Genomic DNA, 22793 nt, shown 5'->3' with positions numbered 1-22793 from the left:
AAGAGCAAAGGCTCGGTGGTTTGGAAAACTGCTGGCACACAGAGGAATGGGAAGGAGGGAATGCTGTTGACTCCATCTGATCCAATTTTCCTACATGAAGAGCGGCAAAATGCAGCTTGGCACAGGTTTGCTTCCTTGGGGAGAGTGAAATCCAGGACCAGGAGCTGAACCGCTCCATCCCACCTCCTCTGTGCTGCTGAGATGCAGAAAATCTAAAGTGGGGTACAGGGGACACCAAGGGAAGCCCAGCAAAAGGAATTGTGGAATACCCTGAGACAAAAGCTCCCAGAGTCATGAGAGAATCAACAAACCCAGCTGGAGGGGAGAGATCCCACTGCAGAGCACCTGGAAGACACAATTCCCCTTCTAAGGAATTCTGCCGGAGTCTCAGTGGAGCTTTCCAGCATCCACTCTCCTCTGGCCATCACCTGATCCTGCAGCTCTCCAGGAGCAGAGTGGAGACCGTGACTCAGAGCTGTGCTGGCAGCAGGGAGAAGGGAAGAGGCTTCCGAGCTCCTGCCTGCGCTCGCCTCCAGAGAGCCGGAGCATCCTGGCAGGGCCTGGTGGTCCCTGGCACACGTGGGATGCTCCAGGAAGGGCTGGCAGTGTCTCAGGCCACCTCAGGGGACAGGGCCTTCCTGGCAGCACCTTGGTGCTGGTGTCATTTTTTTTCTCCAGGAGGATTTCTCTGGAGTCAGGATTCAGCCCTGGGGAATCATGGGCTGCACAGGGCTGGTTTTGGGGACTTCCGTGGTGGGTTTGGTGGCTGTGCCCAAGTCTGGGCATCATCAGACACAGTGATTGTGCCTTTCAGTCTCTGGATCTGACCTTTCCCTGGACAGGCCCAGCACCAAGGGAACATCTCTGGTGGTTCCCTCATGTCCCTGCCCATGCAGGGGGCTGGAACTGGATGATCTTTAAGGTGCCTCCCAGCCCAATCCATTCTGTGATCTTTTGGGGGATGGTTCAGCCTCTCAGGTAAGGAAGGGATCGAGTCATGGGGTCCGGGCAGGATTTTCCTTTCCCTGTGACACTCCCTGACCATGTCTGTCCCAAGACACCTGGCAGGACCTCCAGGAGAAGGGACTCAGAGGATGCTGTGCTCAGGCTCTGTAGAGAAGAGTGGGAAAGGGAGCAGCAAACAGATCCCATCCCTGACTCTGGAACAGCTGCACTGTGTACCAAAGCCATTGAGGCTGGATTTTGGGGCTGCAGAAGCCCACCTGGTTCCCTTCAGAAGTTTGCTCTGAGCATAGGGCCCTCCTGTCCTCCACCACCCCAGGCACTGGGGCTCCTCCTTGGCAGCCCCCCTGCTCTGGGCTGATGAGGCTGTCACACTTCTCATGCACCTTTGAGAGCATCTAGGGAGGGGAACTGCCCCCACTCCCTGATCCAGCAGTGCAACCAAACTCCACTTTAGTGGTGGCAGGAACTGGCCTTGGTGGTGGGCAGGGAGAGAGGGAAGGAAACGCCACTGGCTGTGGGGAAATTCACGTGGACGGGTGAGTGCAGAGGCAGGATTAGCTGGGGAGGATGGAGAGGCTGCACAGGCAGAGCTGGAGCCCGTGGGACTCTGAAAGGAAGGATTTGGGGAACGAGGCAGGCAGATTCATTGAAGCAGGGAAAAAAAAGTTGGTGAAACTTTTCTTGATTTCGTTGTTTTTACGATTTTTGACCCAAGGTTCTTCCCTTCAAAGGGAGAAGAGGGACGGCTCCTCTGCAGCCCACGGTTCCGGGCTGTTCTGCTCCCCAATTCCCCCCGAGAGCCGCGGGCAGGGCGGGCAGGGGGACGGCAGGGCGTGGGCAGGGGGAGGGCAGGGCGTTGGCAGGAGGCGGCCGGGATGCACAGGAGGTGATGCCCCCCCGGCCCGACGCGTCGAGGGGTGGCAGGGAGAGGGGCGCACCTGCGGGATGAGCAGAGCCGGGGAGTGGCCCCGGTTTGGGGGGTTCACCGACAGGTGGGGAGCTCTGGTTTGGGGGGGGGTTACAACCGAAGCAGGGGGATGGCGGTTTGGAGGGGGGTACCACGGGCGGCGGGGGGCTGAGCCCCGGGTTGAGGGGGGGTGAGCTCACTGCCCGGGGGCGGGCGGTGGGAGGGACCTCCCCGGCCCCTCCCGGTGGGCGGGGGGCGGGGGGGCCGGGCTATAATGCCATTGATGCCGGGCGGCGGAGCCAGACAATACCGCGCCCCCGAGCCGGGTGCCCGGAGCGCCCTGCCCTGCCCTGCCCTGGCCGGCCCCGCTCCATTCCCACCATGATGTCCATGAACAGCAAGCAGGCGTTCAGCATGCACCCCATCCTGCACGAGCCCAAGTACCCGCACCTGCACACCAGCTCCGAAGCCATCCGCAGAGCCTGTCTGCCCGCTCCCCAGGTAAGCCCCAGCACGGCTTTCGGAGGTTCCGTGCCCGCCGACCCTCGGCAACTTCCTCTGGTTCCCCTTTGGGTTTGGGTTTCGTTTGGGTTTGGGGGGTCCGTCCTTCCCTTCCTGCCTCCTGCGGGGCTCCGGTCCGGGCGGGCGGGAGCTGTTCCCGGGGGAGGGGAGTCCGGGGCGGCCGGGGGCAGCGGGGTCGGTCCCGCCCGGGGGCTTCAGCCGGCCCGCCCCGCTGCGTGTGAGCGCCGGAGCAGAGCGGGGTGCGGGACCCCCGACGGCTCCGGCCTCTCTGCCGCTGCCCCTCTTCGGAGAGATCTCCCCGGAGGGCAGAGCGGGTGCCCGACTTGGAGGGAGAGCGCTCGGGGTCTGGTCCCCCGGTGCTTTTATTTGGGGGGCTCGAGTAGCGCTCGGTTCGCGTTACCTGTCCCTGGCCGTGCCGGTGGGGCAGAGCGGGATCTCCGTCACACCGCCTCCCTTTAACCCTCTCCCGCTCTCTCGGTTTGTTTCCGCTGCCACTTTTCCCTCTCCCGCCTCTCCGCGCAGATCCAGGGGAACATCTTTGCGGGCTTTGACGAGACGCTGCTGCGGGGCGCCGAGGCCCTGGCCGCCGTGGATATCGTGTCGCAGAAAACCCACCCCTTCAAGCCGGATGCCACCTACCACACCATGAGCAGCGTGTCCTGCACTCCTACCTCGTCCTCCGTGCACCTGCACCACCCGTCCGTGCTGACCACGCACCACCCCCACCACCACCACCACCAGCCCTCGCAGGGCCTGGACGGGGAGCTGCTGGACCACCTCAACTCGGCGCTCCCACTCGGAGGGGTGCCGGGCCCCGACGTGGGCTCCACGCCTTCGCACCCGCACTCGCACATGTCGGCCATCAACCACATGGCCCACCACTCCCAGCCCATGAACATGTCCCACCCCCACGGCCTGGCTTCCCACGCCATCATCTCCGGCCCCGAGACGGAGACGGACCCGCGGGAGCTCGAGTCCTTCGCCGAGCGCTTCAAGCAGCGGAGGATCAAGCTGGGGGTCACCCAGGCGGACGTGGGCTCCGCGCTGGCCAACCTGAAGATCCCGGGGGTGGGCTGCCTTAGCCAAAGCACCATCTGCAGGTTCGAGTCGCTCACCTTGTCCCACAACAACATGGTGGCCCTCAAGCCCATCCTGGAAGCGTGGCTGGAGGAGGCGGAGAGGGCGCAGAGGGAGAAAATGACCAAACCCGAGATCTACACGGGGGGGGACAAGAAGCGCAAGCGTACGTCCATCGCCGCCCCCGAGAAGCGCTCGCTCGAGGCCTATTTCGCCGTGCAGCCCCGGCCCTCCTCCGAGAAAATCGCCGCCATCGCCGAGAAGTTAGACTTGAAGAAGAACGTGGTGCGGGTCTGGTTTTGCAATCAGAGACAGAAGCAGAAAAGGATGAAATTTTCTGCCACCTACTGAGGAAGGGGCTGGGGAGGCAGCGGTGCGGGGGGGGGGTGCTGCCCTCCCGACCCCCCTTCCACCCCTTCCCAAATAAGGTTTGGGGTTGTTGGCTTTTTTTGGGGGGAGGGTTAAAAAAAATGGGAAAAGAACCCAAACAACCAACCAAACAAAATAAAAATTAAAAAAAAAAGGATAAATAAACCTTAAAATAAAGGGAAACGCGCCCGAAGCAAAGTGAACAGTTTGGTGCCTGCTCCTCACCCCTGGGCGAAGTGGCCCCGCTGTTCTGACTGGTACAGACTGCTTTTGTAGATAAAACTGGAGAAAAAAATTAAAAAAAAAAATGGAGAAAAAGGAAAAAGACGAAACGAAAAGGCCAAGAGGGAAGTTTGGGGGTGCCTGGAGTTGGGACAGCAGCAGCGAGAGCCCGGTGGGTCTTTGTCATGGCCCCTCCTGGCTTGGGGGCCGTGGCACCGCTCGCTCCTCTGTGTCCGCTCCTCTTCTTTTAAAAAAAATTAGAAAAAAGGAAAAGAAATGGGAAAGGAAACGAGCTGGAAGCCAGCTGTAAAGCCGGGGTGCTCCCCGCCGCCAGGGTCCCCGCACACACACGCACCTGCATGGTTTTGTTCTCTCCCCTGCCCCCCGCAAACCCATCGCGTTTTTGCAATACCATTTCTGTTTCTACCTCATTGGCTAAATCGAAAAAAAAAATAAAAAGGAAAAAAAAAAGGAGAAAATATTAAAAAAGCAAGAAAAAAAAAATTGGCCGATCCCTGGAGTTGCGGTTTGTTCGGGGAAATGGAGATTTATTTTGCGTTGGTTTCACTCAAACCGTTTAGTTTCCGTATGGTTTTCACTGTATAAAATCCTACGCTTCGACAATCACGTCCTTGGGGCTCAGTGGAGCGGCGGGAGCGGCCCGAGGCAACGGGGACGGACCCCGGCCCGGCCTCGGGGCGGCTGCCTCTGCGCATAGGGAACTCTGCACTTTCGAAGGCAAGAAAACTCTTATTTTCCCCCCTTTCCTTTGCATATTTAACAGAGAAATTTGCCTCCTTTTATTTTCTTTTATTTTCTTTTTTAATATTTTGAATTAAAGGAGATTTCGTTCCGCTGTGTGTGTGCTGAATGAAATTTTGGTGTCTGTGTACGCTGCAGCATTTCAAATAAATCATGCACGTTTTACCTCACCCTCCTGCCTCCTGCAGTTCCTGCGGCTCCGGGGAGCCCCTGGCCCGGGGAGCCTTTCCCGGGACTCCCGGGCAGCTTCTTCACCCCATGGCCTGTGCCTCTGCAGGGATGGAAGCTCCGTCCTCCCGCCTGGGGACAGACACGAGCAGCCCGGAGAGGCAGAGCCGCCCACGCGGGACGGGGCGGGGGTGGCACCGCGGGGACCGGGGGTCCTGGCTCCGCTCCGGCCATCGCGGGGGGGGCCGTGCGGGTGTGCGGGGAGGGGTCGCTCCCGCAGCCCGGGGGTCGCTCCCGTGGCCGGGGGTCTCTGCCGCAGCCCGGGGGTCGCTCCCGCAGCTCAGGGGTCGCTCCCGAGGCCGGGGATCGCTCCCGTGGCCGGGGGTCTCTCCCGCAGCCCGGGGGTCGCTCCCGCAGCCCGGGGTCGTTGCAGCGCTGCCCGCAGCCCCGGGAGCTCCCGCGAACGGCGGCGGGGCCGGGCTGTCACCCTGAGCCCGCAGCCGCCTGGGGCTGCGGCGTCAGCGGCTCCGGAAGGGTCATTGCTCCTCTCCCGGCTCCGCTCGCCAGCAGCCGCCGGCACCGAGAGCTGCCCCGAACGCGCTCCCGTCGCTCGGCGGGTGGGACCGTGGCAAAGCCGGGGGGTCCCCTCTGTCCTGGGGGAGCAGAACCTGCGGGTCCGCTCCGTCCCGGGGACACGCGGAGACAAGGGGTTTGGACAAGAGAGTTTTGTCTGTTTTGTTTGTTTGAGATGTTTTTGTTTTGTTTTCGTTTTGTTTTTGTTTGAGGGGTTTTTTGTTTGTTTGGGTTTTTGTTTGTGCGTGGTTATTTTAATTGTTGTTGTTTTGTTTTGTTTTGTTTTGTTTTATAACTTATTCGGGGAAAAAAGAAATAATCAAACGCACGTCGTGGTGTTGAAGCTCGACAGGCGGGACCCTGCGTCTTTTACAGGGGAAAACCAAAATAAAACAAGAAAAAATAGAGCAGAATAAAATGAAATTAAATAAACCAAAGTGAAATAAAATACGACAAAGTGAAATGAAACAAAATAAAATTAAATTAAAGGAAGTAAAATGAATGAAAGTAAACTAATGAAATTAAGTCAAATAAAATGAAACCAAAACCAAACAAACAAGCAAAAAACATAAACCAAACAAAAGTACAAACAAATAAAACCTTAAAACTCCACAAAGAAGTAAGAGAAACAAACAAAAAAATTAAAAAAATAAATAAAAAGGAAAGAAAAGAGGGGAAATTAGGGTTTCGAGCGGCGCCCGAAATAGGTGTCGGAGGAGCCGCTCCACCTGGGCGAGCGGGGCCAGCTCGGCGGTGGCCGACAGAGCCCTGCCTGCCCTGCCCGCACCCTGGGACTCCCGCACCCCGTCCCGCACAGCTCTCTTTATTCCCGGGCGCTTCCCAAAGCCCATCCCTTTGTTGTTGCGCTCCGTCCCTGTTTTCTCCATGCAGCGAAAAGCGCATTTTCATAAATAGACCTTGGCCGAGCGCTGCCGATGAAACTTTAATGAGGCGGGATGCTGAGTGCTGCCCGGGGGGGCCCCGGACCGGCTCCGCGCAGCATTAGCGGGGCCCCGGCCCCCCCTTCCCGCGGCTCCCCCTCGCAGCCGGAGCCGCTCCCGCCGCTCCCCCGCCCCCCGCGCCCCTCCCCAGCCCGTGCCCGGTGCCGGGGCCGGTGCCGCGGTGCCCCCGCTCCGCCAAGTTCACGGGCGATGCAATATTTATCAGCCGCGCTCATAAAACGCCGGGTGGGTATTTCCCAAGCACAAATGCAAAGCGCTGCGCTGGGGAGTCGGAGCGGGGCCGCCCGGGGACCCCCCAGCCCCCGCGGCCGCCAGGTAAGGGGGGATCCGATGGGGCAGCTCTGGGCGAGGAGCAGCGGGGCTGGAGGCCGGGAAGGGCGGGGAGAGAGACACCGGGAGCGGTGCCGAGGCCTGGAGAACTCATCACACCCGGAGCGCTGGGCTGGAGCCGGCCCGAGGATTGATCCTGCTGCTGCCGCTGCTCCTGCTGCCGTCCCTGCTACTGTCACTGCTCCTGCTGCTGTCCCTGTCCCTGCTCCTACTCGTGTTTCTGCTCCTCCTTCTTCTCTTTTTCCTGCTATTACTCCTGCTCGTTTCTGCTCCTTCTCCAGTTCCTGTCCCTCCTCCAGCTCCTACTCCTGTTTCTGCTCCTGTTCCTACCTTGGTTCCCCTTCCTCCTCCTCCTCTGGTTCCTACTCCTGCCCTTTCTCCTGCCCCTGCTCCTGCTCTTTCTTCTGCTCCTCCTGCTCCAGCCCCAGCTCCTGCTCATACTCCTCCTCCTGCTCCTGCTGCAGCAGTTCCCACTATGCCCAGGCCAGCGTGAGCCTCCAGGATCCTCAGGGAAAAGCCTGGAAGGAGTTGGAGAAGAGCCCCTTGTGCTTCCCCCCTCCCTGCTCCCAAAGAGCCCCTCCTGGGCACAGGTCAGGGAGAAGCTGCTGCTCCTTCCTGCTGCAGCTCTGGCAGCCAACACACACCGGGAGCAGGTCCCAGCCACGGTCCAGTGTTTCAGGTTCTGTGTCCAGCTCCTGCTCTCCTGAGGGTCTCTGCTCCTGCACCAGGGCCCCGGCTGGGTACCCAAAAGGACCCAAATCCCCCCAAATCCAGGCTCTCTGAGGAGCACCTGGCACGGGGTGAGGTGGGAAAAGCCCAGAGTGAGGAGAGCAGGGGAGGGAAGGAAGACATACACAGACAGGGGTGTCTCGGGCACTCCCTGCTCCTGGGGCACACAGGGACACCCTTGAGCCTGACACTGGACCCAAAACAGCATTAAAGGAAGGGAATATTGACTGGAATGGACACTCTACTCTCACCTGAGTTTTCATATGAGGTTTGGTGGATGAGCAAGGTTTGATATTTTTCAGCTTTTTTGCTTCAGCAGCAGGTCCACCTTTACAGGCACCTGCTAATCCAGCCCTGAGCTGGCCCAGAGCTCCTTCAGGAGGAGCTCAGCTTCAGCCACCTATGAGGACTTGGTTCCTCATATACCTCCAGGCTGGTGGGATCGAGGGGCTGGGCCAAGTCTTATCCCTTCCCCAGGGGCACCCTGAGAGCTCAAAAACATCAACACCAGCACTTCACCAGGGATTGGATGCTTTGGGGGCCCTCAGAGCAGGGATGCACAGATGAATGGAGGCCTCTGGGATCCACTGAGAGTCCCTGGAGAGGGACCAAGGAGCCTCTGTTGCAGTTCAGCTCTGATATCAACCTCTGATCTCAACCCCGGGCTCAGGGCTTAGAGGCACCTTCATCACCTTAAAGCCTGTAAGGGTTCTGAATGACCAGCTCAGGTGGAGGCACCAATAAATGGGGATGTGACAGCTGAATCCCACTCCTGGTGCTGCAAAGGCTTCCCAAGGAAAGCTGCCCATGTCTTCTGGGCTGCTGGAGCTGTCAGACACCCAGTCCTGGAGCTCTCCTGGCCCCTGGTGCTGTAGCCAGGATCTCTCTTGCAATCCTTGTTCCAAGCTGTTTCCCTCCATGTGACGCTCTTTTGTGTTACTTCTTCCTGCTCTAAAAGCCAAAACACTCCAAGAATTTGGACATCTAAACCCCCTTGTGCTCAGATGTGACAGAGACGTGGTCCAGGCCAGTGTGGCTGTGCCATCACCACCAAAGTGTGCAGAATGTGTTTAAAGTTATCCATGCCCTGCTGAGGTGGAGTCTGGTGACTGCAGGCAAATGCAGATGTGTTTGAAGAAATCCCTGGAGAGGCCCTGCCCCCCTTTTATCTTTGAGGATCATTTAGGATGGTGCATCCTTTAGGCTGTAAAGCTGCTCTAGACCCCCTTGACCCTGCATTTTTCACAGGCACAGGGCCCATCTGTGCTTCCTGGGCAGCAGGGTGACAGCCAACGGTGCCACCTCAACCCCTGCTAAATCCCATGCCCAAGGGGCTGATTTCCCCACTGGGAATCAAGGGAAGGAATATCCAGCCTGTCTGGAAGCCATCAGTGGGTCCCACCTGTCCATCCACGCAGCTCAGAGTGCTCACAGAGAAATTTCAGACGTGTGGGGAATCTGCACCACCAGCAGCAGTCCCAGTGACAGCAACAGGCACTGCCTCTCCCAGAGGGATCCAGACCGAGGGGAGGGATTCAGGGACCCTATGCTCAGCTATTCTGGCACGTCCCATCTTTGGGTCAGGAGCAGAGAAAATGCTCTGTGTTCTTTAAAGGATCCCTGCCTTTGAAAGCCGGGCAGGTCCAGGGTGCGCCCACTCCGGACTTTCTTCAATTATTCCATGTGTTTCAGTGCAGTGCAGATGTATTTTTAAAGATGCTTGGGGTGGGCTCTGTTCCACTACAGGCAAAAAAGGAGTAAAACCATAATTAGAGGCTCCATTGGTACCTGAGCAGGGGGGAGGACAGCCAGGGTGAGGGAAACTCAGGAAAAAGGCATGGGAAAGGGTTTGGGAAATGAAGCAGGGCACTCCATGGGACAAACCTGACAGCTGGCTGCAGGCTAGGACAAGAGGAAATGGCCTCAATGGAGGTGTACGTGGGATATTGGGAAAATTTCTTCATGGAAAGGGCTGTCCAGCCCTGGCACAATTGCCCATGGTCGTGGTGGAGATGCCATCCCTGGAGGGATTGAAAAGCTGAGTGGATGTGGCACTTGGGGACATGGGGCAGTGGTGGTCTTGGCAGTGCTGAGGGAGCAGCTGGAGGGCTTTTCCAAGCTAAACCTTTCCAAGCTAAACCTGGGATTCTATAATCCCAGGGAAAAGGAGCAGGCATTATCCCCTTCTCCAATGGATCAGTCGCCCTTCACAAAGACCAAACCCTATGTCAGGGTGCCCAGGATCACCCCAGGTCCAGCTGCCTGTGGTAGGAGCAGCTCTAACCCTTGTCTGTGCAAAAATAGAGCTCCTTGCTCATCCCGGTGTCACTGAGGAATGAGAGATCCTAATAAATTTACAAATCTGTGGGGTTTTAAAAATTTCTTTGGGCTTTGTTTCTTTGGGGGAAGTTGGCTTTATTTTTCTTTCCTTTTGTTGTTGTTGTTTATCTTTTTATCATTTGGTTTTTTTCACCTGTGTTAAAGAAATACTTCCAGAAATTTAATCTTGTGCTTTTCCTGTTGTCTTTATCTCCTCCTTCTTCACCTGCAGGAACACCCTCCTGCCCCCATCAGCCCTCACAGAGCCCTGCAGGAACAGCCCCTCATTTTTAGCCACAAACCCTAAGAAAGGGCTGTAGGATTTGGCTTTGGATCTTTGGGGAAATCAGACTGTAGGGAAGCTCACGGGTGATTTCAGGAACTTTGGGATCCTGAGATAAAGGGATCAGAGGTAAAATCTCCATTTCGTCTGCAGCACCTCACCAACACCTCCAGCAGCTGTGGGAAAATTGGAGCTCTCTGAGTGAAGTGAAAGTGTCAGCTAAGGACTGTGTTTTATTTATAGCAGGCACTGGAAGGGTTTGGGTTCACACAAGGAAAAAATCTGTGTGTTTGTCTAAAATCCTGCTCCACCACTCTGCGACTTCCCAGCTGCTGCCTGGGAATCTCAGGGAGCTGTTCCAGAGGTGTTCCAGGGAAGCAGCCTCGAGCTCTGCCTCATCCCTCACCATCCCTGCTCCAGGATGCACCTCCAGCCTCACTGCTGGATAAATTGTGGAGCACGGCCACGTTTCCTCTTTTACAAAGCCAAAGAAACACCTGCTGGCCTTGCAGCAGCACGGGGGAGTACCCTCCACACCAGATCTCTGATCTATCCAGGCTTTGAACAAATTCCCAATGCCAAGATAAATGTTCAGGACAGATTTTTCCAATTGTTTATCAATGTTTGCACCATATCCAAGGAGATCAACATGCTCAGATTAGGAAGGACAAATTGATCATCCCCTTTCAGCCACTAAAATGAGTGCAGGGCTGGGTCAGTATGCCACTGGTGGCAGTGGGGGGTCAGGGCAGGAGTGCTGCACTCATGGTATCACCCAAACAAGTCCGTATTTTTAGGGAGGCCCCTTCCCTCACCCTAGGTCACACCAGGAGTGAGTCTGTTCCCTCTCACACCTTCTCCCTCCAACCCCTCCACCATCCCTCCTGCTCTTCTCTCCTCCCTCTGTCTGTCTGTGCAGTCTGTCCTCACATCTGGTCCCACCCAGAGCCCTCTCACAACTGGCCCAGCCCAGCTCCCGCCGTACCAGGGCTTTCGGCCAGCCGGTCCCGAGGGAATGGTGGCCGCGTGTCCCAGGCTGAGCACGACTCCTTTTGTTCTCCCCTCTCTGGAGGCCCCCCTGGCACGGGGGGCTCTCTCATGTGGGGGTTCCTTCCTGCAGGAGGGACCAGCGCTCCTCCTGAGGGAGCCGCCACGCAGAGCTGCCCCCGATGGTGCTGGGTGTGCCGGGGCCCGCTCCGCTCCCCCAGCTCCGGCAGCGGCTCGGGCAGAGAACTGGGACTGAGCCCCGGGGAGAGGAACCGGGACAGAGCCCTGGGGAGACGAACCGGGACAGAGCCCCGGGCAGAGGAACCGGGACCGAGCCCCGGGCAGACAAACCGGGACCGAGCCCCGGGCAGAGAACCGGGACTGAGCCCCGGGGAGACGAACCGGGACCGAGCCCTGGGTGGAGGAACCGGGACAGAGCCCCGGGCAGAGAGACCAGGGCCGAGCCCCGGGCAGAGAACCGGGGCCGAGCCCCGGGCAGAGGAACCGGTACAGACCCCCGGGCAGAGAACCGGGACCGAGCCCCGGGCAGAGAACCGGGACCGAGCCCCGGGCAGAGGAACCGGGACCGAGCCCCGGGCTGCAGGTTGTGCTCCCGGAGCCCGAGGTGCCCGGGGGAGCGCAGGCCCCCGCACACGGGCTGGTGGCTCCCGCCGGCTCTGCCCGGAGCCGCTCCCATCGCCGTGCCCGGCTGTCTCCCGCCGCAGCTCCCCGGCTCTCTCCTCACTCAGCACATGGAATGTCGACTTCCTCCTGCTTCTCGCATGGATTTTTTTCCCACCCTGGCTGTGCTCGTTAGTTGAGATCTAAGCGAGCTTTCTGAACGCGCTGCCTGGATGTCTTTATTAAAACACACGGTTTAAGGAGGGGGCTGGGGGTGTGGATCGGCTCTGGATTCACTCTGCAGCCAAAACCATGGGAATCTTCTGTTCCACAACTGTTCCCAGCCGCTGACAGCTGCGCAGTACAGCCAGCAGGACACGGGGTCACCTCTCTGGCCGTGACTAATTCATCGCCGAGGGCAGCCCCTCCGCTGGTTCCCCCGGGGCTGTGTCCCCTCGGGTGCGAGGGCAGGTGGGCAGACAGGGACATGTCCCTAAGGGGCTGGTGGCCAGGCTGGTGGAGAGGCTGTGCTGGGATTCCCTGTGGCTCCTGGAGCAGCCCAACCCTGTGAGAGGGAGGCAAAGCTGTCAGGCTGTTCACGAGACTGGCTCCTGAAAAGGAGCTTTCCCTTGGGAAGCTTTGAGCCTTGGGTCAAGTTTTGTTCTCAGATACCTGGAGGCTGAGGAAATCATTGCAGGCAGGACCGGCACTGCCGAAATTGGAGCCTCTGGGAATGCCTGTGCCCATCCATGGGAGTGCAGCACCCAGGGCTGGGAGTACCCAGGGAGCAAGCAGGATTCCAGTGTCTGCCATGGACCTCCAGCCTCACCTTCCAGCACAAGCTGCCAGGAGCTGTCAGTGAGTGAAGTGCTGAGAGAAGCAGCTTTTCCTTCCACCAGGAGCTGTTTTCCCATCACAATAACCCTGCTGACAGCCTGGAGGCCTCAGACACAACTCTGAACTACTCCTTGAGGCGTACCAACCCTGGCCAAAGCTCCCTGACCTCCTGTCACCCTGAATCCAGCCTGCCCTGGGTTTGGCCACCCTGTCCTCCTGGCCTGGTGTCTGGAGGAGTGCTGGAGAGCAGCTGCCTGTCCTGCCCAGCAGCAGCTGCCCCAAGCCCTGCTCTTGCTGGGGAAGTGCTGATTTCTGCCGTGCTGGCTGTGCATCCCCCTGCGAGGCACTGGCTGCTGGAAGGCACTGCCTGAGCCAGCCACATGCTTCATGATGTCAATCGCAGTTCAGAGTTAATTATTCATGAGAAAATTTCATAATGTGCTGTTAAGTGGGCTGCAGGATATTTTGGTTAAATTAAGGGAACCTGAAAGCTCCCTCTGTGGGGTGTTGCTCCTCGGGCCTCGCTGAGAGCAAAGGTTCTCTTAGAGCTCAGGCTCTGTGGCCTCTGCCGTGGCCAGCGATTATTGGAGCCATGGGAGTGTGGAGATCAATCCAGCGGCTCAGCTTCATGTCTCCAGCAGGAAAATTCCAAGTGAAGTGTTTTCCAAGAAGATTGGGCTGATGGAAGGTTCCCTACCCATAGCAGGGGGTTGGAACAAGATGAGCTTTAAGTTCCCTCCCTACCCAAACCATTCCATGACTCTGTGACTTCAAAGCAGGTTCTGTGGAGTCCCCTGAGTCTGCAGAGAGCCCAGGACAGGCTGTGCAGATCATGGGAGCACAGGATCATCCTGTGGAAAGGCCTCTAATCAGGCCTCTCATTCAGGATCACTGAATTCATCTGTTAACAGGCCAGTTCACCCCCAGGCTCTTTTCTACCTCAATCATGGAATAATTTAAGTTGGAAAAGACCTTTAAGATCATCAAATCTAACCCAGCTCTAAAGAGACCTCTTTCATCGGGTCAGTCTCACAGTTCTCCTAATATGTCATGCCTTGGAGCCTCTCTAACCCTCTCCCACCTCTGTCATCCCTTGGTGCTGGGACCTTGCTGAGGCGTCCTGGTGTCCCAGGTCTGCAGTCACAGAGGGCCTGGGCTCCTCCCTTGTTGTTCAGGAGTGCCAAACCCGGGTGGTGAAGCAGGAGCCAGCCCCTCCTGCACTGCTTGTTCTGGCATGGCTGCAAGGACTCGTGGGCATCTTGGGGTGCCCTGGATTCTTTTTGAAGCCTCGTTTGAGGAGCTGACTCAGACCTCTGACATGTTTGGAAGCCTTTCCCACGTCTCCCCTTTGGCTACGGTGCCTCTTCCCATTCTCCCACCATTTATTACTGATGGATCACATTGACCTGGCTCTCTGTGCTACTCCTGAGTGAGGGAACATTTCCCTCCCCTGCCTGGTGGGTCAATGACCTTCCAGACCAACTTTCGTTCTTACATTTTTTGCCGACCTTGCTGTTCCCCTGCTCCTTCTGCTGCCAGGAAAAAGTTGACTGGGAAAGCATTGGGTCTACACCACGAGGTGAGATGTCCTCTGTGCAGGTGGGAACACCTGCAGGAGACTCAGGGCATGGACTGGAGGTGGGATGGGCTTGCCCATGGAGCTGGTGTCCCTGTCCCACAGTTGTGCCCCCAGGCCCACCTTCCCCACTTCTTGCTGTGCCATTTGTTAGTGGTACAAGTGTCTGACCCAGCTGAGCACTCAACTGCCCGAACACCAAAGTTTCTGGGAATAACAACCCCTGGAAGCGTGGCCAGGATCATCCTGGTGATGAGATCTCAGGCTTTAAACAAACCTACCACACAAGGAAGGATTAGATTTAGGATTAGATACGTGGAAAAAATTCTTTCCTGTAAGGATGCCCAGGACCTGCACAGGGTGCCTAGAGCAGCTGGATCTCTGGAAGTGTCCAGAGCCAGCTTGGATGGGGCTTGGAGCCACCTGGTTTAGAGGAAGGTGTCCCCCAGTTCTGGCTGGAATGAGATGGGCTTTAAGGTCTTTTACAACCCAAATTGTTGTGGGATTTTATGAAAAAGAGGGGGTGATTCAGTGACACCACCCTGGGACAATGCCAGAGGCTATGACAGGGAGAGAGGGGAGGTCACCCAGCAAGGGACACTGGAGGAAAGGAAGCTCTCTGCCTGCCTTTCTCTGGACTCCCACACACAGGGGGTTGGTGGCTGGGCTGCAGTGTCTCCCACTCTTTCTGCTGGACGAGGCTGGAGTCAGGAAGCCTCTTGGACCCTGGATCACCAGCAGAGAGGATCCAATACAAACCTGTGGACATGTGGAGGAGAGGGAATCTAGGCTGGCCAGGAGCTGTGTCCTGCTCCCAGCACAGACTTGCACTCCAGTTAAAAACATGGAGCACCTGGAGAGTCAGCCCAGGCACGGAATACAGGAACCCACTTAAAGCCAAGCAGGAGGGAGCCATGAAGGAGTGACTGGGCACTTGGCAGGGGATGAAATGCAGTTTGCAGGGAATGAAATGCAGTTTGCCTCCATGCCAAGCCTTGATGGCTTCATTCTGCTTCCTGAAGCTCTCAAGGAGCCTGGAGCCAGCTCCTTGCAGGGCTGGGAGGGAGGGATGGAGGCAGGGAAGGAGGAGGCCTCCTGTGAGCCCCTCCAAATATTTAACTCAATATTTATTTATTAAGTGGCAACTCTGCCCTTCAGAGGTCTCAGTTCTGCTGTGGGGATCCTGGCAATGGGTGTCACCTGCCCTCGGTGCTGCCAGCCCTGCTGCAAAATCACAGTGCTGCCTCTGGGATAAATTTTCATGGAAGTAAGAAAGAATCCAGCAAGTGTTTCCATCCAGAGACCTTCCATGGATAAATCTCATCCTCGCCCCCTCCTCAGTGCAGCAGGATCCAGTCCTGGCAATACTTTGGCAGCTCCAAGGACAACACAGCCCTACTCAACACCTTCTCCTCTTACCACATCCAGCTCCAGACCTCTCCTGGCTCCTTCCCGTGAGGATATTGCCCTCTGGAAGAGGAGCTTGGACCACGGGCAGAGGCAGAGCAGAAAATGCCTGACTTTGAGTTAGGTTGAGAGCAGCAAATTGCAACTGCTCCAGCAGCAGCCTCTGACCAGTTCCTACCCCACCCATGGAAGGGATCACATTCCCATTTCCAGGCTCAGCTCAGAGTCAGCCCCTTCTCATTTTGGAGGGCTCTTGACTTCCTTTCTCTCTTGTATTTTTTCCCCCTTTTTCCTCCAGCTTTTCTCTTCCTCCTTTTTTCTTTTTCTCTCTCTTTTTTTTCTTCCCCCCTCCCACCTCCCTTTGCAGCCTCTGTTCTTCATCCATTATTTAGGCTTTTCTGACTGTAACAGCAACATTCGCCTTGTATACCTTGTGTGGGGTTTAAAATATAGATAAAAGCAGAAGGTCAGACTTGAAACACAGATTCTGACGGTTGCTGCTGACTTTGTCTGGAAGCTACAAAATCTGGAGCTTTCTGTGCCCAGCAATGGTTTTGGTACAATTGGGTTTTTGGGGGTTTAGGGGTTTTTTCTATCTGGTTGCTATTCCTGCAAAGTGTCTTGGTGTTTGATGCTTTCATCCAGCCTTTCAGTTTCTAAAAGTTCTGGGGCCTGGCTGGCTTCAGGACAGGGGAGTTGGAGCCATGGAATTCCTGCTTAGAGGGCCAATCTTGACCCAGCACAGCAAATACCTGCTGCTCTCCCGTCCGGGGTGAGGCGGCGAGGGTTGGAGGTGCCTCCATCCACATCCAGCAGGCTCTAATTGGCACCTCTGGTCGGAGACTCAGCAGAGCCAAGGACTTTCCCTTTCAATTATAAATGCCCTGTCTCTTTTATGTTGCTTTCTTCAGTCGTCAGAGAGATTGGATTTTGAGGACAAATGTTTGTGGGAAATAAATTTCAAAGTCAATGTGGGAACGGTCCCAGAAAACATAAAACACTTCATTGTCTGTTTGAACAGGCAGTGAGGCAGGGAGAGCGTCCTTCCAGCCAGGAGACAAACTGGACAGGGGTGGAACCACCGCTCCTGGAGGGATTTCAAAGCCACGTGGATGTGGCTCTTGGGGATATGGGGCAGTGGTGGCCTTGGCAGCACTGGGGGAATGGTTGGACTTGATGGTGTTTAAGGTTCCTCCAGCCCCAGCTGTTCTGTGATTCCCTGAGAAGGGGCAGCAGGGGATGGTGATACTCAAAACAATGATCATTTGTTGTGTCACTGAGATCCATGTGGGCAGAGAAAGGCACTGGAGAAGAGCTGGGAATACTCCAAGGAATGGCTGAAGGGACATTTCAAACTGAGACACTGTGGAGAAATGCCAGCCTTGCCCGGCAGCATTCCCCAGGCGCAGGGCAGGGCAGGGATAGCCTGGGTTTTTCCTGCTGGGAGGTCAGTGGGGAAGGTTCTCTCCCTACACAGAATATTTGCAGAAAACAGAGGCTTTGGCTCTCTCAAAACCAGACCCAAGACTCTTCCATTCCCCACCTGAAACAGGAGCTCTTTCAAGAGCTGTCTCCAAAACTGAGACCTGCACATTTTATTATCAGAGAATCGCAGCCTGGTTTGGGTTGCAAGGGTCCTTAAAGACCCCCTGGTTCCAGTCCCTTGCCATGGACTGGGACACCACTGTCCCCATCACTGTCAGGAGGCTTCAGCAGCCAGCTGGGATCTGCAGCTCAGGCACAGGTTTCAGCCTGCTGGGTGCCAGCAGCCACCTAATCCTGGTGGATATTCCAGTGGCAGCTGTTCTTCAGGAGGCTCCATAGCCCAGCTGGCACTCCCCAAATAACCTTTCTTCATCTAGCCCAAGGGAAAATATAAAAAAACCCTCATCTGCCAGGTGAGGAATAGGAAGATAGCAGGAAATTCTTCCCTGTGAGGGTGGGCAGGCCCTGGCACAGGGTGCTCAGAGCAGCTGTGGCTGCCCCTGGATCCCTGGAAATGTCTGAGGACATTGAGGCTTGAAGCAGCCTGGGACAGTGGAAGGTGTCCCTGCCTTCCTGGGCAGGGCTGGCACTGGGTGGGCTTTAAGGTCCATTCCAACCTAAACCAGTCCATCATTCCATGACTCTGCTCCAGTTTCCCTGCAAGCACTGTCCTTATCCAGTGTTTGGAAGGACACAGGGAAAGGCTCCAGTCTTCCTGTCTCAACTCCATCCCTCAGCTCTCTCCAAAAGCCAAACTGGGCTCATGTGACAGAGGTGTCACACTGAGCCGGAGGACAAGATGCCCAAACGTGGTCATTTCCAGGAGCAATGGGAAAAAAGAGACATTATGAAGGGAATCCCCCAGACCAGCAGCTCCTGGTGCTTGGGCATCTCTGAATTAGGGGATCCCAGCAGCATTTATGGAACGAAATTGGCCTGTTGGGGTTTTGGGGCCTTGAGGAAGAACATTTCCAGGGAAGTGGTAGAGTCCCTGTCCCTGGAGGTGGCCAAGGAATGCCTGCAGGTGGCACTCAGTGCTCTGGGCTGGGGACAAGGTGGCGCAGCTTGGACTCGATGATCCTGGAGGCCTTTTCCAGCCTCAGGAATTCAGGGATTCTGTGATTGAGGAGCATCTCCAAAGTCCTCGAGGTCACATCTTTACATCCATCTGCAGGCTGGCCAAGCCAGGTGCACAGTCTGCTCTTCCCAGGATGTTAAACATCCAAAGGAAAGAAAGAAATAGGACTTCCAGGAACTCCAGGAAACATGACACTGCTAATCAGAACTGATTACCTTGACATCATTAAACCCAGCAAGTTTTGAGGTAGGAGTGTGGGACTCTTTATGTTTCTATAAATGTCTCCCTTCCAATCCTACTGAATGTCTGGCCTCGGTGGCAGGCTGGCAGGGGATAATTATCCTTTTCTAGAGTGTCTCTTTCCGCCAGTGTTCAGGACATTTGGGAATCCCTTTCCATTGTGATTCTCAGAGCGTTCTCCCTGTGACACCTGCAGCGTGGTGGCAGCCCCCTGCTTAAACACCGAAATACAAAAATTCCTGATTTCCTACTGCTCCCCGTGAGGAGGATGGGACCTGCAAGTCCTTGGTGCTCTGGGAGGGGAATTTTTACTGAGAGCACTTTCCTCTGGGTTTGGTGGCAAAGGTCCAATGTCACAAGTCCAGCTCATGAATTCCCACTGCTCCTGGTCCCGGCAGATCCCAGTGCTCCTGCTGATGGGGGCTGAAGCCACCCCATCTTTCCAAGACCTTGTGCCTGCAATAATCCCTCCGAAGCCCAAGAGTTACTTTTGTTTTCTTCCACCAATTCTGTCCATTTCGCCTTTGGCAAACATCGATTTTCCACAATTCCCCGCAGCCCTCATAAAGCAGCTGCCAAAACAGCTCCCTCGTGGGCCACTTCTTTTATTTGTCGAACAAAAGAATCATCAGCATTGTCTCCAGAGCTCTCCGGCGAGTGGAGCCCGGGATTAGGATGCCGAGCTCCCTCTCCTGGCTGCCGGATCAAAAGGAATTGCTGAAAAGTCCTGCGCACCTGAAAATCGGGATCGCCGGACTCCGGCTGAAGGAGGAAGAGTCCTTCCAGCTGTTCTGCGGATTTTCACACTCCATCATTTTTCCTCTCCATGAAATGTGCTGAGAAAACGTTCAGGTGCAACAACTGCGGGAGAAAGATGAATTTGTCTTGGGCTAAGCTTGCTTTTGCTCCTCTCCCTTTTTTCTCGTCTGTCACTGTCAGGGAACAGATCCCAGTGGGAAAATCACTCCAAGGGTCTCTGCAGGAAATCCACGGTTGTCTCCCACCAGTTATCCACGAGATGTTACTTCAGGGACAGGGAGAGTGTGGAAAAGGACATGCACAAGAAAGAGCAGCAGGGAACAGGTTGGGAATGAAGGGTGGGGATCACTGGACCACGGGAAGTCCCCTCAACATGATCCTGATGGAAGCTGAAGGGCTGCTCTGGAGAGAGCAGGAGGAGCAGGATCTGCTGGGAGGCAGCAAACAGCTCTCATGGCTCACAGCAGGAAAACTGGGAGCTCAAACCTCCCAGATCTTCACCTTGGTGTCCCAGACTGAGTGACAAACACGGTTTAATTCCAAATAAACATTCCATCAGATGTCTCCAAGTGACATTTTCCATTTTCAGATCAAGACTCCCTTCCTCCCTCTGGCCCAGCACCTGCTGCAGGCTGGGAATTCTGGTTGTGGTCTCCAGCTGGGGTTCTGCAGGAATTTGGATTGAAAAGCTCAGAGCTCTGCACCCATGGAGGGGAGAAAGCACGGATGGATTTTGAAATGGAATAATGAGTTGTGTATGCGTGTCCTGTTGCACACTTTGGGACCAAATGGGCACCACAAATGAAATTTGGAGAAGTCAAGAAGCCCTGGAAATCTTTTAGTCTCCCCATAAAGCAATTATGTGACTCCCTGAGCTGCTTCAGTTCTAGGGAGAGGAACGGTACTGGCTGTCCTCAGGAACTGTGAAATCACTGAATCAGGGAGTGGGAGGCACCGTAAGGACCAGCTCATCCCACCCCCTGCCATGGCAGGGACACCTTCCACTGTCCAGGCTGCTCCCAGCCCCATCCAGCCTGGCCCTGGGCACTGCCAGGGATGAGGCATCACCTCCCTGGACACTGCATGGACTTGGCTGACCCTCCTCATCACAGCATTCCCCATGGATTATGTTCCAGCCACGTCTCCTGCCCATCCTCCAGGCCCAGGTAGAATCAAGGAGCAAGGAAGTTGCTCCAAGAATGACTCACATTATCCCAGGAGCTGTTTAGGAAAGGTTGGGCCAGGACAATGCTGGGATGTTCCCTCCCTCTGCACAGACCACTGGTCACTACTGACCACCAGACAGCACGACCAGAGGGTGGACAGTGCTCTGCACCGAAGTCCATGCGAGGAGAAAAGGCACTGAAAGCCTAAAGCTCAGACCTGTGACCATCACCTCAAACCTTCCATTTCCTTCACTCTTCAGCCCTGTTCTCAAGGAGGCCCTGGCAGAATGAGGGGAGGAACAGGCAGGTGACAAAGGTGGCTGGAGGTACACAAGAGTCTCTTGTCTAGGGCAATTCAGGAGCCATTCTTCTTCAGAGTTTTGGTAACTCTGAGGAATATTTGGGCCACAAATCCTCTTTTCCTTTGCAACTGCCCAAACCCTGCGCCTCTCTCCCTGACCCTTCCCCTTGTGACAGCTCACCTGTACTCACCTGTTTCACCCCCTGGAATACATCTGGAGCCCACTTCAGGGGATTTAGGGGCAGGAATCCTCCCCAGTGGGGAGGTGTGAGCTGGAGGGAGGTTTGGGAGGGGATTTGTGCTGTTTCTGGAGCTGGGCTCAGACCTGGCAGATCATGGCTCACTTCCTCTGCCTCCAAGACAGAGCCAGGCCAGGCAGGGGATGCTGATCCCAGGGAAACACAGAATACCCTGAGCTGGGAGGAACCAGGGCTGCTGGAGCCCAATCCCTGATCCTGCAGAGCTCTGCATCAAAGACAGGAGCTCCAGGAGCCTCTCACAGGTGCCTTTCATGGCTGAGTCCTGCCCGAATGAGCCTTGTTCTGACAAGATGGAAAAGGAGCTTCAGAGCGTGGCTCCGGTGGCTCAAAGGAGGGAGAAGATTCTGTGTGAAAGGGAGACGAGAGCTCAGCAACAAGGTCACCTCCACTGCCTCAGGCGATCCGAGAGATGACAAAAGTTTCCCTGTAGCACATCAGCAGAAGACAAAAGCCATCCCTGGAGGTAGGAAGAGAGAGGGAGAGCAGAGCAGACAAGAAATTTAATGTAGGGGAAGCCACGAGGTTTGCTGGTGAGGACACGCTCCTGGGTGGATCAGAGGATCGTGGAACAGCTGGGGTTTGATGGGACCTTCAGAGGCCGCCCCAAGGTGCAGGATAAAGTGGATAATGGTTCCCAGGGGCCTCGAGAAGGATTCCTCAGAGCCACCAATGCTCCAGACCTGGCACTGAGCCCCCCCCCAAGTGCCGGTGGTGGCCAGGGGGCCAAGGGGTGATGCCTTGGAGGGCTGAGCTGGAAAAGAGACTGGACAGAGCTAGAGAATAAAGCAGAGATTTATTGAAAGGCCTCCAGGATCCACCCTGGGCAGGACAGGAACCTGACCCAGGGTCACAAAATGTGAATAGTCACAAAATGGCTGACTGGTCACAAGATCTTATGTTTTTATAAGTTTTGGTCCATTTGCATATTGGAGTTTAATTGTCCAATTACAGCTCCAAGTTGTGAGATCTCATCCTTATTCCTCCCTTCAGCCCACCCTTGTTTGTGGTTTTGGGCCTGAACGTTGTCCTTGGTTCTCAGCAGGAAAGGATTTGTTTTGTCTCCCTGCTCTGTGAAGAGAACTTACTAGTAGTTAATATGAGCTCAGAACTGCACCTAAGCAGCACAGAATCTGAAAACATGAAAGCTGAAACTCCAGGCATCAGGGACACCCAGGAACACCAATGATTGCTGGAATTTGGATCTGGGATTCAGGTCTACAGCTCCTTCCCACTCTACCCACAGTGTCTGAGTCCATTAGGAAGGGCTTGGAATTCATAGTGAACCAAGATTCCAGGCCCAGTGACCCCGCAGGGAAAGGGCTTGGCTTTGTCTGGGAATTCCTCCTCTTTGCTGAGGACTTGTGGTGGTCCCTTTCCACAGATCCAACAGTTCCTAGGACCAGGAGGGCCAGGACCACTGCTGTTCTGTGATTCCTGGGAGAAGTGCAAACGGCTTTAAAGCCAACAGCTGGGGTGCAGATGGCTCTAACGTGGTGGAACAGCTGGGATGGGCACAGGTTTTTCCAGAGACACGACAGAAAACAGAATGGAAGGTGTCTGCATCCCTGCTGCAAGTTTTAGCAGCAGGAAAATTGGACATTCCTCTGTGCAAAGTGCCTGGCACAGGCAGAGGAACTGGGAGGTTGTGCAGGGCAGCACTGCAGAGTGCCCAGGATGGCACAGCTGCAGTTGAGTCCTGGGCACGCAGGATGGGCACCCCCATCCACACCCCGCCCCAAAAGGAGTCTTGGAGCTCTGGGTTCTGTGCTGCTCAGCCGGGAGAGCTCTGAGGGTGAAGGGGGAGTGAGGAGAAGCCTGAATCCCTCGGGATCCGAGTCATCTCCCCCTCGGAGGGGCTGGTGCCTCCTCCAGCCTCGGGGCTCAGCT

The 22793-nt window shown here is 56.0% G+C and overlaps 1 protein-coding gene across 1 annotated transcript; it reads left to right on the top strand.

Annotated features, from left to right (window-relative positions):
- The first annotated feature begins 2586 nt into the window (after window positions 1–2586).
- Window positions 2587–3885, top strand: LOC134560569 (brain-specific homeobox/POU domain protein 3). The gene has a single exon (XM_063416717.1). It carries the CDS (start codon window positions 3041–3043, stop codon window positions 3821–3823), a length of 783 nt encoding a protein of 260 aa, XP_063272787.1. The 5' UTR covers window positions 2587–3040; the 3' UTR covers window positions 3824–3885.
- The last annotated feature ends 18908 nt before the right edge of the window (window positions 3886–22793 follow it).

The sequence above is a fragment of the Prinia subflava genome, chromosome 20 (genome assembly GCF_021018805.1).
Source record: "Prinia subflava isolate CZ2003 ecotype Zambia chromosome 20, Cam_Psub_1.2, whole genome shotgun sequence".
Classification (NCBI taxonomy): domain Eukaryota; kingdom Metazoa; phylum Chordata; class Aves; order Passeriformes; family Cisticolidae; genus Prinia; species Prinia subflava.
The sequence above is the reverse complement of the archived record's forward strand: the minus strand, read 5'-3'. Positions and strand labels throughout refer to the sequence as shown.